At 41.7% G+C, this 25,195-nt stretch overlaps 2 protein-coding genes across 3 annotated transcripts; both read right to left on the bottom strand.

Annotated features, from left to right (window-relative positions):
* Nucleotides 1–3,950: 3,950 nt before the first annotated feature.
* xrcc5 (X-ray repair complementing defective repair in Chinese hamster cells 5) lies at nt 3,951–16,036 on the bottom strand. Its single transcript, XM_066686600.1, has 21 exons — nt 15,926–16,036; nt 14,233–14,346; nt 13,955–14,138; nt 12,552–12,600; nt 12,339–12,461; nt 12,014–12,196; nt 11,789–11,903; nt 11,488–11,626; nt 10,859–10,971; nt 10,457–10,519; nt 9,785–9,922; nt 9,613–9,703; nt 8,706–8,836; nt 8,220–8,416; nt 7,819–7,903; nt 6,985–7,054; nt 6,462–6,571; nt 4,855–4,951; nt 4,701–4,768; nt 4,518–4,592; nt 3,951–4,430 (listed from the first exon to the last, which is right to left on the bottom strand). The coding sequence occupies exons 1-21, from the start codon at nt 15,941–15,943 to the stop codon at nt 4,416–4,418; spliced, it is 2,178 nt and encodes a 725-aa protein (XP_066542697.1). The 5' UTR covers nt 15,944–16,036; the 3' UTR covers nt 3,951–4,415.
* A 1,424-nt stretch (nt 16,037–17,460) lies between these two features.
* Nucleotides 17,461–25,175, bottom strand: tmem169b (transmembrane protein 169b). Of its 2 annotated transcripts, none has more exons than XM_066641209.1 (3): nt 25,044–25,175; nt 22,707–22,979; nt 17,461–18,639 (listed from the first exon to the last, which is right to left on the bottom strand). In XM_066641209.1, the coding sequence occupies exons 2-3, from the start codon at nt 22,969–22,971 to the stop codon at nt 18,008–18,010; spliced, it is 897 nt and encodes a 298-aa protein (XP_066497306.1). In that variant the 5' UTR covers nt 22,972–22,979; nt 25,044–25,175; the 3' UTR covers nt 17,461–18,007. The 2 variants fall into 2 exon arrangements, with proteins under 2 accessions (XP_066497306.1, XP_066497307.1); XM_066641210.1 differs by having other exon boundaries at nt 25,039–25,169.
* Between the last annotated feature and the right edge of the window lie 20 nt (nt 25,176–25,195).

Here is a 25,195-nt window from a genome sequence, read left to right on the forward strand (position 1 = left end):
GGTATTATTAGGACATTATCGCTGAAAGACTAAAACATACTGAAAAGTATGAAGCAAAAAGTCTGGGATTTTTTTTCCCCAAATGTTTTACCCAGTGTTACACCAAACATTCTCATTGTAAATTCCACTCATTTGCTATAAATCCCCAAATACCCACAAGATTGGAAGCTTCCTTCAAGATCCGAAGCTGCATTACATCACTTGACACTACACGCTCAACATCCCCCAACACGCCATGTTAGATCATTGGCAACCATATTAACTAGCACCACACTGAAGAATGCTAGTCCACAGATGACATGGAATGGCCCACAAGTGATTAAACTCATTATCTTCTGATCATGGTCCAATACTGACACCCAGGACACCCCTTCAGACTTATTTGCTTATTTATTTATTAGACATGGGATGTGCAGGGTTTTGAGCTTTTAGAACCAGTGGGCGTAGCCTTAAACCACAACTAATATTAAGTGTTTAAAAATAAGTAAGAAAAAATATGTACTTACTGAATCCATTATTGGGCGGCATGGTGACAGCAGGTAGTGTCTCTGTCACAGCTCCTAGAGGTTGTGGGTTCAAGTCCCGCTCCAGGTGACTGTCTGTGAGGAGTGTGGTGTGTTCTCCCTGTGTCTGCGTGGGTTTCCTCCGGGTGACTGTCTGTGAGGAGTGTGGTGTGTTCTGCCTGTGTCTGCGTGGGTTTCCTCCGGGTGACTGTCTGTGAGGAGTGTGGTGTGTTCTCCCTGTGTCTGCGTGGGTTTCCTCCGGGTGACTGTCTGTGAGGAGTGTGGTGTGTTCTCCCTGTGTCTGCGTGGGTTTCCTCCGGGTGACTGTCTGTGAGGAGTGTGGTGTGTTCTCCCTGTGTCTGCGTGGGTTTCCTCCGGGTGACTGTCTGTGAGGAGTGTGGTGTGTTCTCCCTGTGTCTGCGTGGGTTTCCTCCGGGTGACTGTCTGTGAGGAGTGTGGTGTGTTCTGCCTGTGTCTGCGTGGGTTTCCTCCGGGTGACTGTCTGTGAGGAGTGTGGTGTGTTCTCCCTGTGTCTGCGTGGGTTTCCTCCGGGTGACTGTCTGTGAGGAGTGTGGTGTGTTCTGCCTGTGTCTGCGTGGGTTTCCTCCGGGTGACTGTCTGTGAGGAGTGTGGTGTGTTCTCCCTGTGTCTGCGTGGGTTTCCTCCGGGTGACTGTCTGTGAGGAGTGTGGTGTGTTCTCCCTGTGTCTGCGTGGGTTTCCTCCGGGTGACTGTCTGTAAGGAGTGTGGTGTGTTCTCCCTGTGTCTGCGTGGGTTTCCTCCGGGTGACTGTCTGTGAGGAGTGTGGTGTGTTCTCCCTGTGTCTGCGTGGGTTTCCTCCGGGTGACTGTCTGTGAGGAGTGTGGTGTGTTCTCCCTGTGTCTGCGTGGGTTTCCTCCGGGTGACTGTCTGTGAGGAGTGTGGTGTGTTCTCCCTGTGTCTGCGTGGGTTTCCTCCGGGTGACTGTCTGTGAGGAGTGTGGTGTGTTCTCCCTGTGTCTGCGTGGGTTTCCTCCGGGTGACTGTCTGTGAGGAGTGTGGTGTGTTCTCCCTGTGTCTGCGTGGGTTTCCTCCGGGTGACTGTCTGTGAGGAGTGTGGTGTGTTCTCCCTGTGTCTGCGTGGGTTTCCTCCGGGTGACTGTCTGTGAGGAGTGTGGTGTGTTCTCCCTGTGTCTGCGTGGGTTTCCTCCGGGTGACTGTCTGTGAGGAGTGTGGTGTGTTCTGCCTGTGTCTGCGTGGGTTTCCTCCGGGTGACTGTCTGTGAGGAGTGTGGTGTGTTCTGCCTGTGTCTGCGTGGGTTTCCTCCGGGTGACTGTCTGTGAGGAGTGTGGTGTGTTCTCCCTGTGTCTGCGTGGGTTTCCTCCGGGTGACTGTCTGTGAGGAGTGTGGTGTGTTCTCCCTGTGTCTGCGTGGGTTTCCTCCGGGTGACTGTCTGTGAGGAGTGTGGTGTGTTCTGCCTGTGTCTGCGTGGGTTTCCTCCGGGTGACTGTCTGTGAGGAGTGTGGTGTGTTCTGCCTGTGTCTGCGTGGGTTTCCTCCGGGTGACTGTCTGTGAGGAGTGTGGTGTGTTCTGCCTGTGTCTGCGTGGGTTTCCTCCGGGTGACTGTCTGTGAGGAGTGTGGTGTGTTCTCCCTGTGTCTGCGTGGGTTTCCTCCGGGTGACTGTCTGTGAGGAGTGTGGTGTGTTCTCCCTGTGTCTGTGTAGGTTTCCTCCGGGTGACTGTCTGTGAGGATTGTGGTGTGTTCTCCCTGTGTCTGTGTAGGTTTCCTCCGGGTGACTGTCTGTGAGGAGTGTGGTGTGTTCTCCCTGTGTCTGCGTGGGTTTCCTCCGGGTGACTGTCTGTGAGTAGTGTGGTGTGTTCTCCCTGTGTCTGTGTAGGTTTCCTCCGGGTGACTGTCTGTGAGGAGTGTGGTGTGTTCTCCCTGTGTCTGTGTAGGTTTCCTCCGGGTGACTGTCTGTGACACATGACACGTGAACTAATTTTAACTTGATAGTTCAGAAAATAAATGTAGCTTCTAACAACTAGTCATCAAAATATGCTGTTTCTTTTTTCCTGATCTTCAGAACTTATATATTGATTTTGAAACCTTTTTTCTTGTAAAAAAAACAAAAAAAACAAAACTTAAACATGTTTACTAGTTTGAATGATTCCTTTGCAATTTTTTTTCACTGGAAGCACATTCAGAAAGATGACTGTTTCACTCATGACACCTCTTCTAGTAAATAAACCACACCACAGACATGTAAACAAGGTTTTAAACTTGAGGGGGTCTTTAAAATCATCTGGCAGTGGGTTTTTGTATTTGTATTTACAGCTAAGCTTCACTGTAGTTGCCTCATTTTAAACATATTCACATTGGTTCGCGCTCACATTGTGGACAATAGGCTTTGCAGCTGTGTGTAATAAAGCAGGTGTATTTATTTGAATCCTCTGAAGAACAAGTACTGATTACTTTCTTTACATTCGCTGGTGCAATGTGTAGGTGGCTTAGACGTACGGTGCATTTCAAATGACACTATATGCCCAAATGTTTGTGGACACCTGGGTTATTAAAAGGTAAGTAAAAGCTTCTACTCTTTTAGGAAGGGTTTCCTCTGAACGCTGGAACATCTCTGAGTGGGTTAGAGTGCATTCTGCTATGAGAGCATTACTGAGGTCTGGAGCTGATATTAGATGATTAGTTCTGGTTCACAAACACCCCACTAACTCACTCCTAAGGTACTGGATAGAGCTACACAACTCCACAACAATGCATTTCCATTGCTACATGAACTTGGCAGCTACTTCTAAGGGTTTCTATGGACATCATAGACACTGTGTGTTGGCATTTGAACTCTTGTTTGACTAATGAATTGAACTGACTAATTATAACGGATGTCTACAAACTTTGGGATATATAGTGTATGAAGCTTGGAAGCTGTTGATACATCATTAAAATGAAGACAAATAACCTGTTCAGTAATTAACCTCAGACACAAAATACAAGCTATTATTATTTTGTGAATAAACACCCTTTCACTCAGTGTAGGCAGAAATATGCAAAAACCAGAGCTGTAAACACCCTCAGAGAATACATTGAAATGCTAATAAGGTTAAACAGAAAACGGCTTCATTAAAAACCTGACCAAAACAACCACTTCGTCTCAGAAAATAATTAACTCCATGCAGTCGTTTATATAAGGTTTGATCTCATAATGAATTTGGGCATTTGCTTAGATTTGCTCAGTTCAGGATTGTGGTGGCTCATCGGGCGCAAGTCAGAAACACCCTAGAGGGGGCGCCAGTCCTTCACAGGGCGACACACACTCACACATTCACTCACAGACACTTTCGAGTCGCCAATCCACATACCAACGTATGGTTTTAGACGATGGGAGGAAACCGGACTAGTTCAAAGTCAGGACTGTCACTGAATTCTTAAAACAAAATAACACCCCAATAAAGTCAATCAAGGCTTTTATTTATCCAATGAATATTGAAGAAAAAGTACACAACGGTATGAAAAAGTATTTACATTATTTTGCAATGAAACCAAGAAATGTTTCATCTCAAAGTGCTCCATTATCTCTTCAGAAAGCAAGGCTCCAGTATAAAGTTATAGTTTGCATGTAGCATGTAGTTTAACAACCGATGGCTGTGGAGGTGCTGTGGAGTCAAGTATTTAAATGAATGACCCCTGCTAAGAAAACACGCAATCAGAGGAAAACTCTCTGTAACCACGTACCGAGAAAAGAAAAAAATGTAACTGTTTTAAAATACAAACCTAATTGTGAGCCACACATTGAAATTTAAGAATATAATGGAGTTTTGAGATTAAAGTACCCCCTTTTCCAGAAGTTTACAAAACAGATTCTTTGATGAGGAGGATGAGTGAAGACACATGAAAAGGAACCAGCTGACAGCTCGCTGTAAGTTCACATCATGTCCAGCTGTGTAAAAAAAGAGAAGTAAATGTCACACAATGTCCAGCGCAAACGTTTACGGTAAACTCTATTTTAATGTCAAACACTGCTTACCAAATCATCCACATCTCCTGCATCATCCTGGGAAGGAGCTGCTGCCACCTCCTCCTTCTCTTCAGACATCAAAAACTAGGGAGAGAAACCCTTTAGTTTAAATGTGAACATACTTATTTCACCCTAAAAAAACCAACACACTATGTATTCTTCAGAGGAGTAAAGGGAAAACATTTTAAGCACCTGGTTTGCCTCTTGTTTGGACACAGTGCTGTTCTCCACTTCATCCTTGCTGATTAATGTTACAGCATCTGTAAACAAAATTTGGTTATAGTCCCGACTGTCTGCTAAAGCTTCAGTTGAAAAGTTGAAAACTGTTTATACAATTAATACAAACCTTGAACAAGCAGATTCCAGAATTCCTGTAGACTACGGTCCGGAACACTTTTCTTCAGAGACTGCATGTAGCTGTTGAAAAGTTCTGCATTTGAAGCCTGGAAAATTTAAGGGCTCAATTTTAAAAGCCGTTTGGCAAAAAACTTCCAAACTTATTTTGATTACAAAAGTAATCAGCACAAACATACTGGACTTTCCTGCTTTAGTTTAGCACTAGAGCTACACATTTAATATGACTAAAAATAATGCTAGAAATCAGACGTTCAGAAATCAGACGCTCCACCTTCAAATCACGTCTAATGATGATATTATGACCATTATCATGAATTTGGAACTCTTGATAATTGTCACTGCAAGAGCCCATTGTTGCAAAATCATTATCTTTAAATAAAAGCTTGTCTTCAGACGTGAGAGACTGTTAAACATTAGTCTTTTAAAAGTCTTTTCAAATCTTCTAGTGTACGGTGAGCATTAGTTGAAATTCCAAGTTAAACTTTGTAAATAACTGACAACATATTTAACAAACAGCTATTATTATTATTCATTCACCATCTGTAACCCTTATCCAGTTCAGGATCACAGTGGGTCCAGAGCCCACCTGGAATCATTGGGCACAAGGCGGGAATACACCCTGGAGCGGGTGCCAGTCCTTCACAGGGCAACACACACACACACACACACACACCCCTACGGACACTTTTGAGTCGCCAATCCACCTACCAACGTGTGTTTTTGGACTGTGGGAGGAAACCGGAGCACCCGGAGAAAACCCACGCGCAGACACAGGGAGAACACACCACACTCCTCACAGACAGTCACCCGGAGGAAACCCACGCAGACACAGAGAGAACACACCACACTCCTCACAGACAGTCACCCAGAGCGTGACTTGAACTCACAACCTCCAGGACCCTGGAGCTGTGTACCTGCTGCGCCACCGTGCCGCCCAAACAGCTATTAGTCAAACCTTAACTGAATCATATTAAAAGATGTAGAACACTTGCTCTACTGATGCCACTTTGGACTCTTTCTCAAGCATATCTTTCGTACAGTTAAAGAAAGACAAGAAAAGAAAAAAAAAACTGCTACCACTTTGTCCAAACTTGTGATAATGATTAACTGTGATTAACACATTTCAGTACGAAGTTGCAGAACTCTCTGCGCAAGTGCCTTTTATCTGCCAGTCTGTGTGAACATCTGTGCTTTGTTAGAACACTCCGAGCAGTCAACGCGAACATCCGAGTGTTTGGCGCACTCAGAATGTAAATTCCTGTTATTCATCTGAGTGCTTATTCCAGAAACAGCTCATCTGCTGTTTACGAGTATAAATGCTTGTAGAGGAGAGAGCATGCCACAAAAAGATTTAAATAGGGTATTTAGTGATTATGTAATTTCATAGATGATTTTTACCTCAAGCCTTTATTTAGCAAATTAAGTGCAGATGCAAGAAAACCAAATCTATTAAGCTTGTATATTAAGCGACATTTGCAGAACTTAGCCAAAGATACCAGTTTCTAGGCGGCATGTGTGTTAGTTCAGCTATGGGTCAACAGTAATTGACTGTTACATAAACCCTAATTGAATTCTAAGCCTTAACTTAGCATTCACCTTTACAGACTGCTCCCTAAAGGCCTGAATGCAGGTGATGGTCTTCATGTAGTAGTCAGTGCTTCTGTTGCCCAGCAACTGCTCCATCCTGTGGGTTAGCTGCTCGCATGCTGTCAAGGACCCAAAAAACAAGACAGTCAATGGGACCGAAAGACTTACACCATGAAGAACTGCATCATCAGGACAAAAGTCACAACAGGAGTTATCTCTTCCCATAAAATTAACGTGAATACAAACTTCCTGTGCCAATGCAAGACACTGAACCTTTGTTTCTCATCTGAGATCAGACAAACGGTTCAAAGTACAATACAAAACTCCTTTGATCTGTTTCTATTATATGCTACCAGAAATGCACGGTTCTGATTGGATTATAGTTCAGTAAAGACTGTGTAAGAGCAAATGGATTACAGCACTTCTCTGGAGAACTTTCACTGCTCACAACCCTGTAAATTGAAGTCTGCTCAATTATAATATTACAGATATTTAAAGAAAAACAATCATGATAGCATGTGCTTTTTCATACCTTGGTCAAAGGGAATGGTCTTCTGCCGAATTAAAACACTGAAGTCTTTGGCAGGGTTCACACTGCCAACCTTAAAGAGAAACACAACAAGGTAAATACAGGAGATCCTGTCAATTAAGGCTTAAAATATAATCAGGAACTTACTGACAGACTCATGGTGATTGTATACATATACAGTACCAGTCAAATGACTGGACACACCCACTCAGGGAGGGTTTCCTTTGTTTTGGAGTCATTTTCCACATGTTGTGAACGTACAGCACCAGTCAAAAGTGGAATAACGGAATTATGTAGTAAACAGAGAAGTGTTGAACAAAGCAGAATATGTTTTATACTTTAGACTCTTCACAGTAGCCCCCTGTTGCTTTGACGAAAGCTTCACACACTCTCTCCGTTCTCTCAGTCGGCTTCATGAGGTCGTCACCTGGAACGGTTTTCAGTGAACGGCCGTGGCCTCGTCGAGAGTTAATCTGTAGAACCGCTCTCTTCTGAATGTGTCTGAGACTGTAACTGGGGTTGTGCAGAGGTAGGGGCTGGTACACAGTTCTATACAGTGACTAGCTCTACTCCACCAATCACTGATGAGGAGGAGGTGTGTCCAAACCTTTGACTGGTACTGTAGATATTGTCCGTATTTTACCATCACCTCTTTACGTATTTACTATGACAAAGGATTATTAAAGTAAATGTTTAGGACTCCATTAAACATGATTTTCTGTTCTGAGAATACAGCATGTCACGACTGCGATGCCTTAAGATTATATCCGATAAAAAAAATGAACCAATCAGCAGACGTTTGTCATTAAAACGGACTGAAACTCATTTAGCTCTCACCGAGGTAACGTTTCCTGCTGAAATTTCAGCCAGATTGAATTTCTCCTCTTCATCCATTTTGAGCTTCTTCGCACTTGGCTCATCTCTGCAGACAAAGGACAAATGAGGGAACTGACCTTTAGGCTTACAGCTCAATATAAAGCACATACAGCTGTTTAGTAGCAGAGGTGTATGATGGGCTTCGTTATAACATCTGTGGACTGTCATAAAACTTTGTTTAGTATAAAGATCAATTATTGTAAGACATGTCTTCATTCGTCTGGAAAGGCAGTCTTCAGAGGTGCTTTCATGAATATAAATTAAAGGAGTTTTAAAGCTGAATCACTGTTAGTGCTTAGCAATGCAACTCATCTCTCACACATTAGGCTGGCGGCTTTCTTGCTGACTGGAGAGATTCTTACCCATTCCCAAACACGTCCACACTAGTCTTCTGCTCTTTCTTCCGCACCACCTCCTTCAGGGGGAAGCATTTTTTCATCTCCTGCAGGGGGGCTTGGCAGCGGGCCGAGACTGCCTGGGGCCGGTCTAGTATCCTCTTTAGCCATGGGTCTATAGGAGGTAAGGGGGTGCCTGGGTTCACACCTCGATGGTGCAAGCACTTGGGTAATGAGACAAAACAAAAGCACTAAGTCAGAAGGCTGTCTACACAGAGATGACTTTCTTGAGGTCTCTGTCAAATTCTGTGTTGACAAATTCAGGTCTAGCAAACGCATGCCATAAAACTAGTAAGCTTAGCCATCAAAGCCTTTGGGTTTCTAAAACAAGAAATCTCAGACATTTCAAAATAAGCACAGCAGTTTATTACTCTGCACCCTGGCTGATCTGAGGCACAGTTCTGCAAAAACAGAGCGTAGCCCAGAGCAGAGCTAGCTGCCTAGACCTCCTACCTGAAAAAGCCTCTGGAATTGAGGGTTGGGGATGTTGTTGACTTTGAATATGTCCACTTTCTCTCCATCTTCATCCTCCTCCACCAGCATCATGGAGTCTATGACAGCATCTACCGCCGCCAGCTGAGACTCTGAGTAGCGAAAGGTAAATTTGCACTTTGGTAACAGTTTTAAGAATCTTTAAAGACTTTTGATAAACAATGATCTGTTCTCTGTTACTCTGTTTCAAAAGCTTAATGCAATATAAATGACAAAAAAAATTGCCTTTTGATTTTTCATTCTTTGTCTGTAACCTTTATCCTGTTCAGGATGGTGGTGGGTCAGGAGCTCTTCACACTCACACCTATGGAAACTTTAATTGTCCCCAATCCATCTAACGTGTGTTTTTGGAACGTGGGAGGAAACCAGAGCACCCAGGGGAAACCCACGCAGACACAGAGAGAACACACCACACTCCTCACTGACAGTCACCCGGAGGAAACCCACGCAGACACAGGGAGAACACTCCACACTCCTCACAGACAGTCACCCAGAGGAAACCCACGCAGACACAAGGAGAACACACCACACTCCTCACAGACAGTCACCCGGAGCGGGACTCGAACCCACAACCTCCAGGTCCCTGGAGCTGTGTGACTGCGACACTAACCTGCTGAGCCATTGCCTTTTTATTTTATTTCACAATTTAGTTTGCATTTTTTGGGGGGCTTTTAAAAATGTACATAAAGATATTTAACCCTTAAAATGTGCTCATCATCAGAATCAAGTCACAGCAGAAACGTCAGAATTTTGAAATTAAGAAAATGAAAGGAATCTGCTACTTATGACTGCAACTGCATGTAGCCCCACTTGCATAGACACATTTTTGTCTTTCTAATTGCTACAGACAGAGAAACAGAACTCTCACCTGAAGCAGCAAACTTCTTGTTGTTTTCCAGTGAGGGGAAAGGGAACTGACGGAGGTCCTCCATAAAGGGCAACTGGACATAGTGCAGACACTACAGACCACAGGGAAGATAAATGAAAGCTACTACATGGCCTACATTCCTTTGGCATATATGTCAAATATTATATTATACCTCATATTTCTCCTTGATGCAGGGAAAAGCAGCTCCCACTTGAGGGTTGCTGCGACGGTCATAAGCATAGCGTACAATAGCCACCATCCTTAAGCTGTCCAGTGCTTGGATCAGAGCAGAGAGTGCAACAGCTGCATGCTGAGTTTTCACAAAAGGCAGCATTAATCAAAACATACACTGAGTTGGAAACCAGCGCTAAACAAAAAAAATCATGTTTAACAGATAACTATTAGAAAAATTAATGTAAACACGAATTGAAAGCTACAAATATACAAACCCCATTTCCATAAACGCTGGGGTATTTTGTGAAATCGCTCTCTAGTTAGAGCGACACCGTGGAAGTGCATGACCATCGAGCATTGAAATCTAATGCTTCCGTAATAGACCCGGGAGCACTTTAGAAAAAAAAACTTGTCACATTGCAGAGTCCACCTCCACATCAAGAGATGCAATCTGACACTATTACACAAGGAGACAGCAGCACGCTACACTCTGTGTGTAAATGTTAATGAGTTCTCGGTGCCCAAACCAGTCTCAGATGGTCCAAAAGACTTGTGCATTTCACAGAATGTCAAAAGTTTCTAGAAACTGGGTTTGTATTTTAGACTATACCCATATACAACAGACTCCCACACAGCTACTTTTAATTTAAGAAAGTGAATTTAGCCTTACCTCATCCTCTCTAGGAGCAAAAACCTTAACAACCTGGCTGCCCATAAAATGATGACGATTGATCTGCATTGAAAAGTATAATGAGTGGTTTATACACGTACGAATCAAGAAACATAAGGACATAAATAAATGTGGCTGTGCCTTTAACTGTTTTTTTTTTCTTTACAGCTGATGGAATGCATCTTATAATTAGAGGGCTTTTATTATGATCTCATTTCAACATTTATTTTACTGACTTCAGGGCATGTCTATTTTATGTTGATCCAACTTGCCACACTGGGAGGAGCTGGTGAGTATCACTTTACAAGGGCAACTCCTACCTTCTGTTTCAAATTTGGCACTAGGCAGAGTATATGGGTTCCCTGAGAAAGTGCTCCATCTAGAGGTAAAAAAAAATCTCACCAGGTCTTGCTTGGCAAAGCCCAGAACAGCAAAACTCTTTCCATCTGATTTATACTTCATTTGATCTTGGTCCACTTTAGAGAATGGGACAATATCACTCCCATAACGGAAACCTGACAGGGTGAGAGAGGGCATGAGAAATCAGCTCAGTTTTACAGCCTCGTGTAGGGCTATGAGTGTCGTACAAGCTCATGAACATTCATTAACAGAACATCACGGGTCTTACCAAACACACAGTTCTGACTGGTTCTAATACTATACTCTGTTTGTCACCTATCAAAATATAGGAAGCAAAATCAACTGTGTTAAATAACAAATCTTAACTGTCTTTTCATGGAAAAGGTAATTAATTTGAATGCATTTGAATTTTTTAAAGCGATCTGTCTGTTAATTTCAACACGTTCAGCCTCAGGTGTGGTCCGATTTGATAAGTAACAGGGCTCGATTTTAACCATGGAAACACATTATTACTGTGTTTATTTACATCATTAAAGTACAAATGATGCAACAAATCTAACTCAAACAAAGCCCTGAAATCAAACAAACTGCCTTACTTCTATAAACTGAAATTAAGGATTCATTAAATACAGTGCATTCTAAATAAGACATTAACCAAAATATGACCTCACCCTGAATAGTGTCATCCTTCTGCACCTCAGTCTCGTCGTCGTCATTGAGGCAGTAGACAGTCTCCCTCTTCACATCGTCTTTCTGGTGACTCTCAGCATCCACCACTGCCCATGTCTTTTTAACCTTCTCTTCACACACCTAGACCGCCAAGAACAAGGCCCCAAACTCAGCTCCTGAATGCTTCACATCCAATGACAATGTACGATAACACCACACTATGTAAACACCAACATGGCCATAGCTTCCATTTTAGTTCTACCATTAATGGCTGTAGTGGACGTAAAGTTGGGTACAACTCACAGCTTTGTATCCGACGATGCGAATGGAAAAGGAGCTGCCGATGGTGAGCTGACAAGGCCAGGCCATCGGGCGTCTCTCAATACGCTTAAAGCTGGAGAGCTTCTCTATAGCATCACTACTCCACAAAAAACAAAAAGCCCACATCAGAGCCACTCAAACATGCATGGTTTTAATCCACTCTTTGTCTGTGTATTCAGCCTGCAGTGTAGCCCAGCCCCCCGATACCTAAACGTGTAGACCTCATCCAGGCCATCATCTTCATCAAGAGAAGTCATGACTTGTTTAACCATCTCTAGACCCTGCTTCTGTTCTCTGCTCAGGCCTTTCCCTCCATAGGGTGGAGGCCTGGGACCTGCAACATCTCCCGCTGCGTCAGCCCCTTGCCTCTCATCCACAGGAAACGGAAGACTACAGAGCAAGCACACAAATTAGGATTACAAACTGTGCAAATAAAATTTTCCAATTCACCCATTACTTAGTCAGTCCTGGACCGTGCTATTTATTGTGTTGAGGCAAAATTGGAGCTGAATCATTAAAAACAAGGTCTCACAAGAACTGCAGGGTAATCCCAGCTTTCTTCAAGTTGCCAACAATGACGTCCAGCTGATCGGCACAGGCCGGAGTGTTGAGGTCCGTGAGGAGGACGATATGCAACCTCTCGTATTTCTTCCCCCTAAACGTCATATTGCATCTTATAAACAGCAGGAATCTTGAACGATATCAGTAGCATTTAAAGGACAAAATATGTACTTATTAAACTTACATTGTCTCTTTTTGTAGTAGATCCATGCATACAATAAGAGCATCGAGCCCTGTCGAGCAAGAAGTTAAGGGTTTAATTCTGTCTCCTAGGATATTGGTGTTATATAAAAGAGGGGTATTGACATTGTGGAAAAATACAGCATGTTATATTAATCAGTAAGTACCAATGAACGTACTGTGTAATCCAGCATGTTAGGATCTATAATAAAAACTGGAAATTGAATTAGCCTTAGACAAGCTGCTCATTCGGCTCAATTTTCAAAGCAAAATTTAAAACTGAATTGAGTTATAATACATGATATAAAGTATATGATATTATTGGTATAAAAAAAACATTCAGTCCTTAAAGGCTAAGCACCACTTAATGGACCTCCATGAATATTTCACATTATTGTAGTTACTGACAAATATAAGTATGAATTAAAATTAAAATAGCTGCTTAATTTGCTTTAAAACTGACAATTATTAAATTGACGGAAAAACCCGAGCTCGCTACGGAAATTCTTGAACGCGACCGTGACGTCACTGGTGGACATCAGCTGAACAACGCCGCGGTAAAACACCGTTATGACTGACTGTTATGACAGTATCTAGCTAAATAACCAACATTATTCATGACAATAGCCTAGCAATAAGCTAAACTCAAATGTAGAGGTACCGTTATTCTTGTAAATGTGATCGAAGTCGAACTCGAATTCATCCGACACTATAAACCTCCGTAATGCAGCTACGTAGCCGAGTATAATCTGAGACACCGAGTTTAGCAAGTCAAGCTAACGCTAACTAACACCAACTAAAACAGGCGAAGTGAGTGTCCTCACCCTGTTTACCTCCATGTTACAGAGGCTCTTCAACACCTTTCGTTGGTGTCCTTACATGCCCATATTGTTGGAAAAGCGCCAGTGAAATGAGCTACAGATAACGGAGTGAGCGGAGGGTCCTTTCCAAAGTGCCCGTTTAAAGTTGACAAATTTAGTCCATGTTCTGGATATTTTGGGATCTTTGGGCCATTTGTTCACAGATGTCCCACTGTACATTGAATGATTGCAGCCAAAAACAACACACCTTTTTGTCATTTTGCATTAAATTAAGTGCAGCTTCTAGAGTTGTTGTCCACCATCTACGTCACAGGCAAGACGCCTATTAGAGTTTCAGAACACCGTTGGGGGGGGGGGACCAACGGTCTTTTAAACCTTATTCCTTCAATTAGTGAGAAATAACATGTTTTCTGACTATCAATAAACACAAGTTAGGAACTCAAATTCCACTGTATTTATTTGTTTGACACTTTCATAGAGCTGCTTAGCCTTTAAAGATTGTTAAAATGAATGTTTAATACAGTCCCTTTAATAAGGCAAAAAATAAAAGTGTCCGATGCAGGGAGACAGATGTCAGGAAGGATACAGTCTGCGTGCTCACTGCCAGGCTGCAGCTGATTTTCAATTTCCTCCAGCAGATGAAAGTCCGGCAACATCAGATGTCGGTGTACACAGATGTTCTGGTACTGGCCATCTTGGGCCAGCGGATTCTTTGTGTCATCTGTTCCAAAAAGGACTAGGGCCAACTCATCCTTGTTTTCAGCAAAAACCTAAAATATTTGTCATGGTCAGACTCCCTTTGACAGACTTTGAATAATAAAGAAATAGGGAAATCGAACACATTAAAGTGTTGATAAAAAGCACCTGGCGCTGGATGAATTTCTGAACGATCTTCTTCGCTTGTTCAAATGGGGGCTCCAGACCAGGTGCTGAGTTGCTCATAGACAAACCCACATCCATGCATATCACCAAAGCAGACTAGAGACAGGGAGAATACAAACACTGTGCTTTATACAGGGACTGTGTTCGCAACTACTACACAGCAAAGTGAACTGAAATAAAAAAAAAAGAGCCATTCTGATTAAAATTGGACATATATGTAGAAAATATTACATTATGATTTTCAACAAAGAAACAGGCCTATGTAAAATAGCTGAAATTGTTAGTTAAGCAAAAATGTCTAATTGGAGATCCTTTTGATTTTTGAATTAATTTTGAAGGGCAAGTATGAACAGAGTGTGTGTTTGAAGCAGTGTGACTCTTCTAGTCGTTATGGTGCAGGTTTAGCGCTCCAGGAAACTCTCAGACCAATCACATGTGTTTCTGCACATCACATGTGAGGCTACTCAGCCAATCAGATCTGTGCATTATGATGAGCGCTGTGACTCCACTGAGTGACACACACAGGGCAGCTCTTTTAGGACACTTTCACAAACATGGATTCCCTGCCTCCAGCATAAAGAGCCAATCAGCTTTCTGTCAACAGATAAAGTCCCACCCTGCAGCAAAAATGACCAATCAGATTGCTCATTATGAAAAGCAGTAAAGTCAACTGCAACTACAAGTCATTAGGGACTTTATTTAAATATGCCCCCCCCCCAGTGGGTGAAATTTATACCCACTGTTCTCTACATTTATGTAAAAATTTCTACAACCCTGAAATGTCTGTGTTTTGTTTATTTTAATTCAATTGTAAATAATTAAGACATTTGTCAGAGTAAAATGTCAGAATCTTAATAAAAGGCAGATAAGTCCAGTATCTTTTAGAACATATTTTCTGCTCTTCTTCAGTACAATAAATAACTAATCCAATATTTGTCTAATCTAAACATCTGTGGATATTCATAATACTGATATATTACTGACTCTCCCCCTGAAAATCTCACTACAGTTTAATGCAGTGAGGCTCTATGAGGAGAGGAGATATCAACACTGCATATGTATCAAGGGTTAAAATACTTTCATCTGAGTGTCCTTTTAGTTCATTTTATTAGTGAAGTGTAATATTAGTGAAATTACTGTCCACTTAATGTTTCACCACATGGCGGCGCTCAACAGCTGAACAGATCAGAGATATACAAGTTGAAACATGTCCGAGCTCTCGCTCAGTCACTAAGGAAACTAGATTGCATTTCCGTTTTTGCTTTACATTAACTACAATTCAACAAACACGTGTAGATAAGTCCATTTATTTTATTTAGCTGGTCAAATAAATTGGAAAGCAAAAAACCCATAAAATACCAATTAAGCTTTAATTCTCATTGAATAAAAGCCCTAAAAGCTAAACTCAAATTCACAAATTAATGGAAGGGAGGGTAATATTAATATTGAAGATGAATCGATGCAACCCATCCTTAAACCGAGTCAAAAATACAGTTTAATATTATTTTCTGAGAAGAAAACATGGGAGAGAAAGTGCAGCAGAGTTTTCTGCACCTCTCCGTGTCTGAGAACGGTATAAGCTCATGTGGACGTGTCCGTTAACGGCTGTCCACTGTTATTATTGTTTATCATTAATAAGTTTAATGAAGTTTGGCTGTGTTATCTGCTGAATTACCTTTGACGCCCTCGCCATCCCGCCGGTTTTACACTGTTTTGGGTCCGGAGTGAACACGCTGCCGAGACACTTTAGTAGTTCCGCCCGAAGAATACCGTGCTCTTTGTCTAATTTACGGACACTGGATAATGTTTTACTCTAAGATTAATGTTATAAACTAATTGTATTTCCTCCTTATTTACAGTAAAACACTCTAATTTTCTTGGAATTCTTTAGACTGGACGAGGACCATCGCAACTATCAAACATGAACTGGATGTTTATTTCTGGAGTAGAATCACTTCTCCAACACATCCCAAAAGTCTTTATTATTATTATTATTATTATTCATTCAGTTCGTCCACAAACTTACCGGGTGTATGTTCATACTCAAGAGCATGTCACACTGAAAGTAAGCACTTTAACTCAAGCTGTGTACAAAATGTTATGAGATATTTCCTTTTACCAAATTGGTTTACTAAATCATAATTAATAAATCATTAACTTAATGATAATGGTTTAATAAATCATTATTAGCAACTATTTAGAAATTTTAATACAGATTTTTTTATGTGGCAAATACAGGGGTTGGACAGTGAAAGTGAAACACCTGGTTTTAGACCACAATAATTTATTAGTGTGGTGTAGGGCCTCCTTTTGCGGCCGATACAGCGTCAGTTCATCTTGGGAATGACATACACAAGTCCTGCACAGTGGTCAGAGGGATTTGAAGCCATTCTTCTTGCAGGATAGTGGCCAGGTCTCTACGTGATGCTGGTGGAGGAAAACGTTTCCTGACTCGCTCCTCCAAAACACCCCAAAGTGGCTCAATAATATTTAGATCTGGTGACTGTGCAGGCCATGGGAGATGTTCAACTTCACTTTCATGTTCATCAAACCAGTCTTTCACCAGTCTCGCTGTGTGTATTGGTGCATTGTCGTCCTGATACACGGCACCGCCTTCAGGACACAATGTTTGAACCATTGGATGCACATGGTCTTACTGGTGCAATGTACAGTTAATGAAGATTGGCCACCAGACTGCTCCAATTTAGCCATGAAACCTCCCACACTACAATGACAGATGTTTCACTTTCATTGTCCGACCCCTGCATATTCTTAATGATCCTGTGGCTGTTTATGCTGCACTTGGGCAAAAATGATGAGTCCAGAGAGGCACATATAAAAGGGGGAGTTACACACATCTTAACTCTAGGCCTATTTTACCTGTTTTAAGTTCAATCAGGTTATATACATTTAAATCAAAACCATCTAGGCAAAATATTAAAAACAATAATAATAAAAGTGCACATCACTTTCTCCTTTTACACAATGTAAAGAAAAATAGCCAAATATTATAAGTATTTTTATTTGCTATGATATGCACTAAAACACTTTGAAATGTAGATATACCTGTAATTTATTCATGGTGAGACTTATTTAGAGAAAATGGCATTTGCTCGGTCAAAGAAAAATATGCAACATTGAGTGCAAAAAACATGGTTTTAATAATATTCTGAAAATACATTTCTCATTAATAAAAATCAATACGTGAACAATATTTTTCCCAAAAAAACTTTCTCACAAAAAATTATTTTAACTCTGAAATTAGAACTGACACAATATACATGGCTTTAGTGTTTAAGGATTATCAAAAGCTTTTTCCTCATGGACATATTTGGAAAAGCCTTTCCTGTCACCATCCGTGAATAATCCAGACATGCAATCCATTAAAATAAATAGAATAAAAATAAATAGCATAAATACATGATTAAAAGTGTGATACATGCCACAGGTGACAGTGAAAGGACAAAGTCCCTTTAAACTCACTGAAATTAGTAAGGTGTTGAATAAATGTGCATCGGGAAGCTAATGTACAGTGGCAAACAATAATACCAAACCTTGAGGTTCACAAAGACCAGTCTCTCACTCACTCACAGACAGATTGTGGGTTTATAAGGTATGAACATGAATACATGAATTTACATTTTATCACAAAATGTAGTGATAAGGTCTTCATATGTAAACAAACTCCAAACAATAAAATGGGGACTATTTAAGTGTCACTGACTATGAACGTAAATCTATTCAAGGAGACAGGCATTCACACAGAGGAAGTCTGCACGTTTTCTCCTGGGGCTTTTCCCTGTAGACTCCCTGAAATTGTGTCCGAGTCAAGTAACTCTACAACGCTGTAGGGAGAGCAGTCCTCCAGCCCCAGTTTCCCACAGGCCCAGCCACAGAAGCCCTTCTCCAGGTCCTTCACTGAAAGCCACCACTCACTGAAAGCCCAGGAAACCTGCACAACGGCAGAATACAACCCGAGAGACAAAGAAACCACCATGATGAGCACGGGGTAGAAAATGATGAGAAAGGGGCAAATGGTGATTTTGTGCCAAAATGTCCTCTCCTCATTGTACACAAGGAAGATATTGTACCAGGTGAGGGTCCCGTAGTAAAACGAGGTAATGAAGGAGAGGAGGAAGACAATGGGTGCACAAGAGAGACTCCAGAGTATAACGTGAGGGCCTTGACAAACCCCCAAACCACACGAGCGCTTGGCTCCTTCTCCGGCTTCACATTCAGCGTCCAGCCGCTCTTTGGACCTGGCCATCTCCCGCAGTTCTTTCTCAGTCATTGTGATGTGAATGTCCACCATCTGACCTTTCTTCTTCCCTCGAGTGATTGTGCCTGTTAGGGTCACGTAGCGACTGTCGGGAGGTAGACTCCAGCCTCCTGGAAATAAACAGAGAGAAATGTGTTACAGACGAAATTATTGATCAGCAGACAATTAATATACACTACATCTAACATATATTCATTCATTTTCTGTAACCACTTTTGCCTGTTCAGGGTTGTGGAGGGTCTGGAATCACTCGGCACAGGTTAATTCATCACAGGGTGTCTCTCACACCCATGTACACTTTGAACAATCAATCCACCTAGCCAGATGTTTTGGACTGTGGTAGGAAACCCATGCAGACAGGAGGAAAACACACCACACCCTTCACAACCCCTGTTCCAGAAAAGTTGGGATTATTTATTTATTTATTTAGTGAAATGCAATAAAAACAACATCATAATTATTTTTTCACATCCTAACGCGACTGTATTTGGTAAATATACACAAAGACAGAATCTGATGCCTGCACATGTCTATTCTTTTTAAATTACACTCGTTAAATTACTTGAACCTGGGTCCAGAGAATGGACAACTTTTCTGCACAGCATTAATCTGGGGCTTTCTTCCTTTGGAAGAAGGTTTTGTTTAATTTCTTGATGTGTTCCACTGTCAGAAAAACTGTCTCTGTGGTGGTACCCTCAGGGGCATATATTCTGTAGCATTAATTAGGGAACATAATTGTATCATATTCAATAGTAATTGTAGATTTAAAAAATGTGTTGATTTCATAAACCCTGTTTAATGTCCAGGACTTATAACACATTCTTTTATTTTACAGTTCTATAATGAATTTCTGGAGACGGGAATGTAATGTACCTTTAGGGAACACCACTTTAAAGACACTCTTTGTTCCTTTAGTGACCAATAATGTACTTCTACTGTACGTTTTTTCTTAGAGTGTAGATGACAACAGTTTTCAGAAGCATCATGTCAGCTCCACGTGCATTGCAGCTGGATCAATACTGCTTTCTGGCCTTGCTCTACACCGACAGATTGTGAAAGGGAACTGGGCTCGTAACTGGAAGGTTGCCGGTTCGATCCCAAGAGCTGGCAGGTCCTAGGTGCTTTGGGCATGTGTGCTCACTGCCCCCTAGTGTTCACAAATGTGAATGTAACTGCGTTTCACTGCACAAATTGGGTTAAATGTGGAGAACAAATTTCTGTGTGCAAGCACAGTGGCCAATAAAGTGATTCTAATTTTATGCATTCTTGTACTGAAAAATAGTTTTTGCCCTGTTGCAAAGGCAGAGCATTTAGTTGATCCTCTTTTTATACCTTTTATACTTTCCTGCATATTGTGAAATATTTGAAAACTTCACTATTTATTATGTTTATGAACATGTAAAATTCTCCTAAATCTTTTAGTTTATTTCTTTATAACACTGTCAGTTAAATAACGGTTCAGTGCTGCACAGTGAAGTAAATTTGCTGCCACACAGCTGGAGGTGTGGATTCGAGCCTGGCCTTGCATCTGTGAAGATTTTGGTGTGTTCTCCCAGTGTCTGCATGGGTTTGCTCCAGGTGCTCCAGTTTTCTCCAAAAACACACGCTGGTACGTGGATTGGCCGTGCTTAAGTGTCCATAGCTGTGAGTGTGTAGGTGAATGTATGAGTGTCTTGTGCCCTGAGATGGACTGATGTTCAGGTTGTGTTCCAGCCCACTGATTCTGGGTAGGCTCTGAACCCATCTGAACAAATGGCTACAGAAAATGAATGAATGAATGATTGAATAAAAAGCACTAACAAACCACAGATGCTTGTTTTTATTTCATTTTACAACAATGGCTCCACAGAAATTGGTAGAAGATGGTGTTTACTTAAATTTCATCACAAAGGCGATCACATTTACTGTTGAATAAAACCTTAATAGAAATGCACTGCCAAACGGGTGTTATATTATCGATCAGCTGCACAGGAATTTACAGTCACCATGCCAATGCTATGTATCAGATAGAAGTTTACAAAGCCCTCGTCCATGGACAATGAGGCAGTGAAAATACTCCCTCGACTGAAGGAAACATTATTAGAGTGAACAAAGCTTTCCCAAAGATTCTAGGTTATTGTTACAACAAAGGGAAGACATTCACAATTAGTCATTCATTTACTCTAAACACTTCATCTTCATCAGAGTCGCAATCTGTCCACATCCTTACCCAGAATCAATAGGTGCATGGCAGGAAAAAACCCTGGACAGATGCACACCGCACTGTGTATGTGTATGTTTTATCTCTCTCTCTCTCCCTCTGTGTCTCGGTAAAATTCTAGGTTCTGCAGTCAGTTCCAGTCCGTGTGTTTGTTCACCCGTCTAGAGTTCGAGATTCCAGTCCATGTGTTCTGTCTGTCACCATTTTCTTTACGTCACCTCGGCGGGAATCATATACACCTCTATGTGTATGCTAATAGTCAGCTGTGTTTGTACTCTGTGCTTTTGTGATTTTGTTGTGCATTTTCAATTCTGTGTGTTTCTTGGTGTTGACTTTGGGACATTTCTACTTCGACCATGAGTTTGTTTTGCCCCTGTTTGTTTCCTGAAACTAGATTTATTCATTCATTCATTATCTGTAACCGCTTATCCAGTTCAGGGTCGCAGTGGGTCCAGACCCTGGACCGCACTCCTCACAGACAGTCACCCGGAGGAAACCCACGCAGACACAGAGAGAACACACCACACTCCTCACAGACAGTCACCCGGAGGAAACCCATGCAGACACAGAGAGAACACACCACACTCCTCACAGACAGTCACCCGGAGGAAACCCACGCAGACACGGGGAGAACACACCACACTCCTCACAGACAGTCACCCGGAGGAAACCCACGCAGACACAGAGAGAACACACCACATTCCTCACAGACAGTCACCCGGAGGAAACCCACGCAGACACAGGGAGAACACACCACACTCCTCACAGTCACCCGGAGGAAACCCACGCAGACACACCACACTCCTCACAGTCACCCGGAGGAAACCCACGCAGACACAGAGTGTGTTTGTGTGTGTTTTTGTGTATACCTAGTGAGTGAAGTAAGACATTGTCTTTTGTTTCCTTTTGTTTTCACTTAGATAAGTTAGAGTTGTTTGTGGGTCAGTTAGGAGGGGTGTTTGTTTGTTATTTTTGTCGGCACAAGGCCATCCCGAAGTTCACTGGTGTTTGTGTCATTGTAAATATCACATCTACAATATTATATATATTTTATTCATTACACATTCTGTGTTTCCGTTTGTGTCCTTTTCATCCACATTCTCATCTCTGTTACAGTTATTCCTTTCTCATACACTAATCCCAACACACACCTCATTCTGTTACGGCTCAACCCTAGACTGACCCGTAACGAGACATACAAATCACTCACATGCTCACAAAAGAGGGCAAATACACATCCTAACCTTGTCAACATATTTCTGAATTGTGGGAGGAAAATAGATACCTGAAGGACACCTACACAGGACACAGCAAACTCACATAGCCGAAGTTAGACATAAACCCAGAACACCAGGCTGCTGGAGCTGTGCGGCTGTAACACTTAGTTCCCCATTTATACCATTTATTTCAAAAGAAACATTGGATGATTTTGACAATATACAACAATGACAACTTATTCATCAAAGTTGGGCAAAAGCAGATGCAGATTTGAGGGTTAGGAGGGTCTCGCTTTGCATGGGATCATTTGGCTGAAAGTAGGAACTCAACCTGCACAAGACACTAGTCCATTAGTATTACTGTTGTTATCTTACAGTAGTTTTTTTAATATCAAAACAATCTGTAATATCTGTTCACTCCTATTTTATAATTATCTTTTACTCTGACGCATAAGGTCTGCTGTGTATATGTTGAAATATGTATAAAAACAAACTACATTTGTAAACTGAATGTCTGTAAGTGTCAGGTTTATCGTGTTACACTTTAATAAAGACTTTATTAATCACTTGCATTTCTGAAAAAAGGAAATATTTAGTGCATAATGGAATGAAAACAGTATGCTTCATTCATCACAGTATCCTTCGGGGTAAATTATTCAGGAGGAACAGCCTGCTGGACAGAAATAGATGCAGCTTGGGGGGAGGGAATATAAATAAATAAATTAAATTAAATATAGAAGACGCCCCGACATGACTTTACCTTCGCTTGTTGGGGTTGTGAGAAACTTGGCCCCTTCTTCTGAGCTTCTCTCCATAGTGTCCACTTCTCCTCCATGCTCCTCTCCGTCTGCTCTTTCTGTGTCAGAGCGGTACACAATGATCGACTCTGGTCGGGGCTCTCTCTTCCTGCGTTTCCTCCGCGTGCCTGTCCCCGAGTTTCCTTCCTCCGTCACAGCCCCCGATGCGTCTGATCGTATAGAGGTTAGCTGAGGGCTTTCTCCCCCCGAGGGTTCAACTTGCTCCATATTACACCCTAAAAAGTAAAATCACTAAGTGTTAATAAGTGAAGCAAAGGAAGCTACTTGTCAACTCCAAGCATGGCACAGGGTAAACAATGGTGAATTTATTAAAATAGTGTGAAACTAATTCACAGCATCTACAGTAACTTGCAGGTTTCATCATGTTATAGATAAATGTGTTAGAAGCAATGGTGTAGTTTTGCTCGACTTTGGTGGGGACCTATGAATCTTCCACCCCCCCCAATGGGCTTTGCTCCATGATAAAACTACAATGTAAGAGAACTGACAGTTGGCACTTTGTTGTGCAGTTATTTTCCAAACCGTGTTATTCATAGCTACAGACGATTGTAGCATTCTGTTACTGTGATGGACACATTTCATTAGCGAACTTGACTTTAAGTCCATTCATTCATTCATTGTCTGTAACCCTTATCCAGTTCAGGGTTGCAGTGGGTCCAGAGCCTACCTGGAATCATTGTGTGCAAGGCGGGATCACACCCTGGAGGGGGCGCCAGTCTTTCACAGGGCAATACAAACACTCACACTTTCACACCTACGGACACTTTTGAGTCGCCAATCCACCTACCAACGTGTTTTTGGAGTGTGGGAGGAAACCAGAGCAGACAGTGGTCTGCCATCTCCTTGCTCTCAGGGACAGGATATGTTCTATTTGTTTGCATAGTTTTTGCACTAAATTAGCTCTTGTGAAAAATGCAGTAGTACAGCACATTGGAGCAGGTGGTTGAACTGTAGTCTTCAGTGTTCTTCAGGCAGCATTTAACAATTAAAGTCTTATTTTTGTGAAACAAGTTTCTTTTAACCCTGAGAGCAAGGAGACGGTGGACCACTGTTGTTCCACTGAGGGCAGAGTTGGAGGTCCACTAGTGTTTTACACAGCGTTTTCTGGACGGATCACTGCTGATTAAACAGAAAAAACACATTTTAACACTTTTCCATTCACAGTCCAATTTACATTTTCCCCCTTTATTAGGTTCTTTTTGTTATTCTTTATAAATAAGATTATTAAATCATTTTAATCAGCACAGTGTCAACATTTTTATCATTTAATCATTTTATATCAGACTTATACTCATTATTATATCTCTCTGAGTTGTAGGTAATATTTGTATTAGTGTGTTTTCCAGAATAAAAGTCTCTGTGAATGTAAAATCTGTGTGAGGAGATTATAAATGAGTTCTATCCGGTACAGGACAGTGATCTGAGTGGTACGATGGTGGACCAGCAGTGGGCTACAGCTTTTTACGACAGTGGACCGATATATGCTCCTTATCTGGGGGGGGGGGGGGGGTGAATTTAAATTAATTTTTGTAACAAAACAGAAACCTACATTTTGAAGAACTCTGAAAGCCACCCAGAGAGGGTTTTAGGGATTTCTGTCCATTGGCCCAACACACACACACACACACACACACACACACAAAGAAAACTCTGAGCATCTCTGTTTAAAGCCTACAGACTCTGATTGTATGACAACACACATTCCCTTCAAATATATGAGCAATAACCAAAAACGTAAGAGCCTTCCTTCTGCATTTATCACCGTATTTTGACATTCACTGTATCAGTTTATAAATAAGGGGGCCAAAAAGTTTCTGGACGTCTATTTCTTGTTTGACCGGAGGATGTTTTCCAAAAACAAACCCATATTATCCTCGAACAGACACGTAAACGGGCTAAGATTTTGTTTGACGACACCATTTTCCGTTAAATGGAGCTGAGGTAGCTGTAAAGACAATAAAGACCCATTGTTACAAAGGGAAGCTCCAGCCAAACAATCACTAGATGGTAAATGTTGTAGAAAATACGCTTCTTTTACCATCTTCAGCCCTAAAACACAATAATTTGAGACAAGTCACTTCGTTCAGAGCATTCCGACATTTAAGGGACGCTTAGCAGTTATAGCTAAGGGTTTGTTTTTTCTGTTTTCCCAGATGATCCTCTCCGCTTAATCACACCCCACCGTCCATCTCATGAATCCCAAACACAAAGCAAACAACACATGGACAGCGGGCATGACACATAACAAACGTGTAGCGCGAAAAGCACCCTTACCTTACCTCGAAATTAGCAAAAGACTTCAGTGTCAGAAAACAAAAACACCATAAATTATTTCATTTTAATCGACTGACGCGAGTCTGAAACAGCCGACATGCAGATGCGCTTCTCTTCCAGATCACTTAACCCCGCCCACAGACTCCCTAACCTCTGT

The sequence above is a fragment of the Hoplias malabaricus genome, chromosome 12, assembly GCF_029633855.1.
Source record: "Hoplias malabaricus isolate fHopMal1 chromosome 12, fHopMal1.hap1, whole genome shotgun sequence".
NCBI classification, from domain to species: Eukaryota; Metazoa; Chordata; class Actinopteri; order Characiformes; family Erythrinidae; genus Hoplias; species Hoplias malabaricus.

Bases quoted from the DNA above. Each gene is read 5' to 3' on its own strand.
- xrcc5 (XM_066686600.1), bottom strand. The intron at 10,972-11,487 runs GTGAGGTCATAT...TCACCCTGTCAG, and splicing joins GAAGGATGACACTATTCAGG to GTTTCCGTTATGGGAGTGAT. The intron at 8,417-8,705 runs GTAGGAGGTCTA...TCATTACCCAAG, and splicing joins AATTCCAGAGGCTTTTTCAG to TGCTTGCACCATCGAGGTGT.
- tmem169b (XM_066641209.1), bottom strand. From the start codon at position 22,971: ATGGAGCAAGTTGAACCCTCGGGGGGAGAAAGCCCTCAGCTAACCTCT. The intron at 18,640-22,706 runs GTAAAGTCATGT...GTTTATTTCCAG, and splicing joins CACAACCCCAACAAGCGAAG to GAGGCTGGAGTCTACCTCCC.